The following is a 7,085-nucleotide window of genomic DNA, read 5'->3' as shown; positions in this document are numbered from 1 at the left end:
TATATAAAGGTTTTGGAGTTAATGGAATCTGGAACAACTTCTTCACTATAAATTGAGCATATACATTCAGACATAAACAAACAGAAAAACCAATTATTAAAAGAGAGAAAAAAAAAAGAGGAAAGAAATATACAAATTATACGGATGCTGCAACTTTTTAGAAGAATCTGGGGTTGGGTGGGCGAACATCTATTTCCTGGGTCCAAGCGGCTCTAGGCTGAATGTGTAAATACCAATAGGTCTGAGCCACCGAATCAGGGTCCATCGATCCGTCCCCTGCTACACTCTGTTGTTCCCCAACCAACAATCTTTGAGGCATTGTTATTGCCCTGCAAAAAACAGTAAAGGATGCCCCAAGTGTTATCATTGACAAAACTAATATTCTTGTGTAAACACACCCATTAATTTTTCTATATCGATCACAGTTTCAAGTTATTTGATCATACTATCGTTACATTCATTTCTACTAGCAACCTAATTGAAAGGTTCGTGGTAATTGACCAAGTGGTATTAGATGTGACCCAACAACCACTAGATCGTGAGTTATAATATTAAAACGTATAAGTATGTGAATTTTGTGTAGATTGAGGGAAGAAATTTTGCAAGTTCTTTAACCTAGAGAAATTTATACCATTGGATTATAATTAAGGGTCAAAATTAAAATATTGTTTTTAAATCTTCATTTTTGATTTTAATCCGAAAGTCTAGATGCTTTTAACTCGACTCCTCAAGTTGGGATCCCCTATAATCTTTCTAAAGAACAATATAAACAATCTAAAATACTTTGACGGATGAGCTTTTTTTAATTTTTTCCTTTGAACAAAAAAGCTTCTATTAATAAGGACTAGCAAATTATAACTAGGGTTGAAGACCTTTTACCAAAAAAAAAATAAAAAATAAAAAACAACTAGCAAGATGTTACAGTATTACAACCCATATAACAACCCACTTACATAACATGGTTTCTTAAGCGCATAACTCTAATGGCGCGCTTGGTTCGCGGAATGTTTTAGGAAGGAATGGAATCTTTCAAAGGAATTGGAATCTGAAGGAATGGAATTTGACGGAATGTTTTATATTTTTTGAAGATTTAAGTGAGGGACGGAATGAGATTCCTTCCCCCATCCCCAAGGAATGGAGATTCCATCAAATGAGGGAATGTTAACATTCCAACGGAATGTGATTCCTCCATCTTTAACCAACTAAACACACTAAGGAATGGAATTCAATTCCAATTCCATCAGAATCCATCAAATTCTGTGAACCAAACGCGACCTAAGGATGCTAAACACTGACATGAGGTCTAAATGTTACTCCGATAAGTGTCTTTCACTCCGTACATCCCAAGATGACACACAGATGCATGATATGCGAGGTCACAAGCATGATCGAGTGTGATTCCAAAGTGCTTCTCACTAGTTACGTCCGAAAATGACACAAGGAAAACTCTCATGAAGGACGACCCTCGACGGAATTGAAGTATATATGCATTTAAACTTGAAGGATCACAATATACCATCTAATGGTATGGTTCGTCTGTTTCAAGTAGTATATATCATTTTCTCTATGATTGGTTCAACCAAATAATAGACCGATTTGGCCATCCACAAATATGAGATAGCAAATTAAGGATGATACTATATGCAAAGAGGAGTGAAAGATAAAGAAAGTAACACGTAGCAAGCCAACATACAAGATGCATGTGGGTCTAAGTTGTGTAAAGTTGAGCATATATCATCAAAAGTATATGACGTTACAGATTCATTCTAGACTTTTTCTTGGGGCCGGGCCAATTAGTGATTAGATTTTGGGGCCATATTGGGGGTTAAAGTTTATAGGCCCCTCTTCCCCCAAAAACAACTTAATTCTCATGATTATATTTTGGCACCTATATACTCTGTCTAATGCATATGTAAGTATATATCGTTCTCATGAAAGTAACCTCTAGAGAATGAAATCAATGAGCCAAACATGGGCTGTTTTATGTTTAAAGAATAGTATTAGTTTAGTTAGTTGTGTTTACCGACGTACGCACGCGGCTAATATTTTTCTTGAAAATTAATGTAACCTTTCAAGTTTTGTTATCGTTTAATTAAATATCCTTCTAAGTTCCTAACCCAAAACTTTGGCCTAATAGTAATTAAGATCTTTTTAAGTCTCAAAAGATAATAGGTTCGAACCTCAAAGATAAATATCTAAAATCTAGTAAATGGTAATGTGAATACCATTTACGCCACATGAGAGTCAAACCTCGACTTTCTTAGTTTCTTCAGAAAGTTTGAACATGAATCACTGTCCGTTTACCAAAGGGATAAACGGAAATACAATACCAATTAACATAATGTAAATTCTCAAAGGGGAATTGTATAAATGCCACAGGGATATGATAGAGCAAAATTTTCCAAGTCCCGGTCTCATCCCGATCTCAGTTCAAGAAACGGTACCAGGAAACGGTACGGAATACGAAATGAAACCAAGACCGGTACCCACTTTTGTTGGTTCACAGGATTGATCAGGTGGGCATTACCGTAAAGTGGTCAGTAATGGGAGATAAGACGGGCCTGGTATCAGTGCCACGGCTATCTCGAACCTGCCATATTTTAGATACAATTTATTACAATATAAACTTATACAACGTACTGTATAAGTGTGTAATACATAATTGTGATAATTGTATGAAAAATATGGTATTTAGTTCCCAAAAAGGAAGTGATCTACTTAAAGATGTATAAATAAATGGACAACAACTAAAATGGTTATGGGTTTTATAGAAAGTCGTCCGCTAGTTTAATTAATTTAGACCTAAGATGCATAGTTGAACTAAATATATACATGTATCCAGTGTTAGTAGAAGTGTATCTATGAACGTGTCAATGGAGGAGGTTTCTCGCTATCAGGGTAGGGAGATCGAGATTTGAATTTAAAAGTAGACTTTTAATGTAATGATATAAATTTTTTATGTACGATAAATGAAGATTTTGTATATTTCATATTTTATTACGAGAACATTAGGACACGTAACGATTAAACCAACTTGATATTGGTTAGTAGTACTGTATGTGAGATAAAGGAAACACGTATTCAACAAGAAATAATGAAACCGCAGAGTTGACTTTTAAAGGAAAGAATCACTATGAAAGAGGATCGTCTCCAATCAAACATGAAAATATTATTTATATTCTTTAAGAAGATCAAGACAGCAATTATGATTGGACAATTGTTTTTCTTTCTAGGAACGAAAGTCCACCAGGCTAAAAAAAGTCAAACCCTGACCAGGAAATATTAGCGGCGACGTCGCCGTTAATACTGCGGGCCCCCATGTCCGTAATGGTAAATCTGACAGAGAAAATAACGGCCCCCTGTCAGTGTCAGAGTATTAGCAGCGACGTCGCCGCAAATGCCTTGACCGGGTTGACTTTTACCTAGTGGTGCTACCATGTGCCTTTTCTTTTAGTGATTTTATTAGTAGAGTATATAGCATATATAAAGGAAATAAACGCACCGAGATGTGCCAATTACACCGTCGATGATGACATGCGCTATGTGTACTCCGAGTGGATGAAATTCTTTAGCTAGACATTGGGATAATCCTCTTAGCGCAAATTTACCACAACCTAATATTAAAAAAACCAAATGAGAAAGTCATCAATACTTTAGGAATTGACCCAAAAATAAGATGTACAAAAGTTTTAATAGTTCAATCATATTGTTCTAGGATGTTGCATTTGTTATAGATATGCATTATGTATGGCGTAAACCTATTAGGTACATCAATGTTAAATATTAAACAAAAGAAAATGATCTTTAATTGGTTGAAATATTATAAAGAAATGTTAAAAGATCCGTGTACGACGTATTTTTTTAAGTCATATACCACAAAAAGTGCATATTGTACTATACATCAAAAATGATATACGAAAACATATTATAATAATCGATCCACAATTAATAAAAAGATGTAAAAGAGACACACATAATTCAGAGAATCCAGCACCGCCGGATAATGAAGCAGCACATCCGGTGAATAAAATGGTCCCTTTTCCTCTTTCTACCATTCCCGGCAACACCTATGTAAGTGTCCAAATTCAACATAGCTAAAAATATGTCAAAAGCACATACAGTCACACACATAATTTGTGTGAATGAGAATGAAAGAAAACATGGCAATGAACATTTAGTGTAAATGTCGACAAAACTATTCTTATGTTAACAGTTTTACCCCCTTCTATATATAAAAGAGAGAATATAGTTACTAGAAAGCTAGCTAGATAGCAAAATATCTGTCCTTGACTGTTATCACTAGATATTTTTTAAAAACTTTCTGATGCCGTTAAAAAAAAAAAGAAAAAAGAAGCGTACAAATCATCATCTCCCTAACGATAAATTAAAATCATTACCTGTTGCGCACAATGGAAAGCACCAACAGAAGAAACAGCTAATGATTTTTGAAAAGAATCGAGACGAATATCAGAGAAATTGGATGGACCGCCGTATTGCCAAGGAATAGGTTGGTAAGCATTGTAGACCAAAACCTCTACAAAACCCAACGACAAAACGCCTTCAAATGCTTCTCTTACGCTTTGCGTATCAGAACAATCAATTCGTATAGCATATACTTGCGCTTTCTCTTCCCTCGCAATTTCATCGGCAAATCTTGATAATCTGCCCAAGTCTCTAGCGAGGATAGCAACAGTGTATCCTTCGTGAGCAAACTTTCTAGCTATCGATCGGCCTAAATTGGGCCCAACGCCAACAATGGCCGCGATACCTTTTGTGGAGTTGGAGCTACTACTTACGTTACGCATCATTTTGAATATATATTGAAATTGAGATATAAAAATGTTTTGACTAATTTAGATGATGGTTGGATAGTAGAAAGTTATTGGATTTGATTTAATTGCCTCCTGCAAAGGATGCAAAGGATACATATATATATATAGAAGAATAGTAGTAATAATAAGGAGTAATACAATAATATATGTTTAATTGGATTGGACTACAGAGTGATATGGTGATCATAGAAAGCTTGGGCTTATGAAAAAGCCAAGCCAACAAACTTAGGCTTGACTCGGTACTCACTGGCAACTCGCAGAACTATATTAACAAATTGAGAGAGGGGGTGGGTGGCCTGACTTCCAATATCCTCTTCTTCTTTTTAAAACTTTATTTTTATTTTACTATTATTTTTCTAAACTTTTTTTCATTAAACGTTATCCAAAATGACGAGCCAATATTCACCTATTGTATAAACAAGCTTTTTATAGCTGATTCCAACCGTTTCCCCGAGCACCCTATAATATACGTAGGGTAATATTATCTTGAATTGAACTAGAGACTTCTTATAAAAAAAGCTTTCTGACACACATTTATAACTAAACATTTTGGTATCAATAGAATACAGTTGTAAATAAATATTTTGGTATCAGTAGAATACATTTGTAAATAAATATTTTAGTATCAGTAGAATACAGTTGTTTCAAAAGCGAACCGATTAATGAGAGAACTTATTATATGTATTTGATACTACAAACTTTTAAACGTGATTGTAGTATTGACCATTAAATTAATAACAAAACGTATCTATGATTCAGTATTTTTGGTTTTGCCATTCAAATAAGCGGTTTGGGTTGAACCTCGGTGTTGCCTCTTTTATTTTGATTTTTTTATAGATACTTTTTTCAAACTTTTTTCTATTGTTTTGTTTAAATATTTCTTTTTTTTCGTGATTATTGAAAGTAACATAAACATGATGTTGTGGTTGTAGTATTGCCAATAAACGGGATCCACGACAAAGCACGGGATAAATTTTCTAGTATCATATTAATCAGGGGTGAACATTGTTCGGTCTGATTCAGTTAAAACCAAAAACTGAATCTCTCGGGTTTGATTCGGTTTTTTCCGTTTGCTTTTTTTTTATATATATATATAACTCTTTTAGTTTATCAAACTAAACAATCAATTAAATGAATGGAGGGGACAAATAACTGTTACGTTAGACATTTCAGACATTTATATGTGAAAAATTTGTATACATAACTTTGATAAGACATAACTTAGAGTCTACATAGATATATGATATGAATTAAACATAAGAGATATAACTTTGTATCCGTATACATTATTTTGATTAATATTAGCGTTTATATATTATGGGTTTTATAGATAAAGTAAAAAAATTGTGATAGAATAGATATAAATATAAAATTAATTAATTAAAACTAAAACCAAACTAATCGAAATGCAAACCAATTCTAAAACCAAATCGTGATTCATTTTTTGGATGGTTTATTGCATACAAAATCAAAATGCAAACCGATTCGTTCAGTTTTTAAAACTAAAACCAAACTAATCGATTTGGCTCATTTTTTTTAGCTTTTTGTCTAGTTTGTTTTTTGTCACCAATATAAATATAACCTTTCAATTTTTCTCTCTTATTAGTTATCATTCACTTGTACAAAAATTGGTGAATAAATCTATACTCCTTTATTATACAAATTAGATTTTCTATTTTTGAAATTTATTAATTTTTTAAACATTTATACCATAATTTTTTTTTTCTATTAAACTAGTTAATTAAACCCGGGTTCAACTCGGGTTTTTGAAGTTAAATCGGTTCTGACCCAGACATTTTTCGTTCAGATCAATATTAGAAGAAAAAAGTTGAAAAGTTCAAAAATTTTAAAAAAGAATCTTTAAAAAGTTTAATGTTAATGTTGATGACTATTCATTTATCATTGTATATATGTTTTAAAAAGTATTTATATGAGGATAGAAAAAGGGATGAAAGTTTAAGATAGCTAAAGGAAGTAAACATGTTTAAGGTAAAAAAAAAAAAACAATAAGAAAATAAAAATACAAAAACTATGATGTCATATCTATTTAAATATTGTGCTAGCAAAAGATGAGGGCTTGCCATTTCATTATTTTTTTAAAAATAGGTCTTGAAAACAATTTTGTTTTATTAATATAAGAGATTATCATCATTAACATAATCACATGAATTATTTTACATCAATTATCTATCTTATTCGTCGTCGTTACTACTATAAGTCGTCACCGCCACCACCAACACGCCGCTTGTACTG

General features: G+C 32.7%; 1 protein-coding gene across 1 annotated transcript; it reads right to left on the bottom strand.

Moving 5' to 3' along the window:
- On the bottom strand, window positions 1-5,073 carry LOC122606194 (uncharacterized oxidoreductase SA2266). The gene is made up of 4 exons (XM_043779154.1): window positions 4,398-5,073; window positions 3,974-4,067; window positions 3,503-3,614; window positions 1-329 (listed from the first exon to the last, which is right to left on the bottom strand). The coding sequence occupies exons 1-4, from the start codon at window positions 4,806-4,808 to the stop codon at window positions 158-160; spliced, it is 789 nt and encodes a 262-aa protein (XP_043635089.1). The 5' UTR covers window positions 4,809-5,073; the 3' UTR covers window positions 1-157.
- Window positions 5,074-7,085: the final 2,012 nt, after the last annotated feature.

Source organism: Erigeron canadensis, chromosome 6 (assembly GCF_010389155.1).
Source record: "Erigeron canadensis isolate Cc75 chromosome 6, C_canadensis_v1, whole genome shotgun sequence".
Lineage (NCBI taxonomy): Eukaryota > Viridiplantae > Streptophyta > Magnoliopsida > Asterales > Asteraceae > Erigeron > Erigeron canadensis.
The sequence above is the reverse complement of the archived record's forward strand: the minus strand, read 5'-3'. Positions and strand labels throughout refer to the sequence as shown.

Excerpts from the sequence above, each read along its gene's own strand:
- LOC122606194 (XM_043779154.1), bottom strand. The coding sequence starts at position 4,808 with ATGATGCGTAACGTAAGTAGTAGCTCCAACTCCACAAAAGGTATCGCG. Across the intron at positions 4,068-4,397 it reads CTTTCCATTGTGCGCAACAG|GTGTTGCCGGGAATGGTAGA; the intron begins GTAATGATTTTA and ends ACACTTACATAG. Across the intron at positions 3,615-3,973 it reads TGCTGGATTCTCTGAATTAT|GTTGTGGTAAATTTGCGCTA; the intron begins GTGTGTCTCTTT and ends TTTTAATATTAG.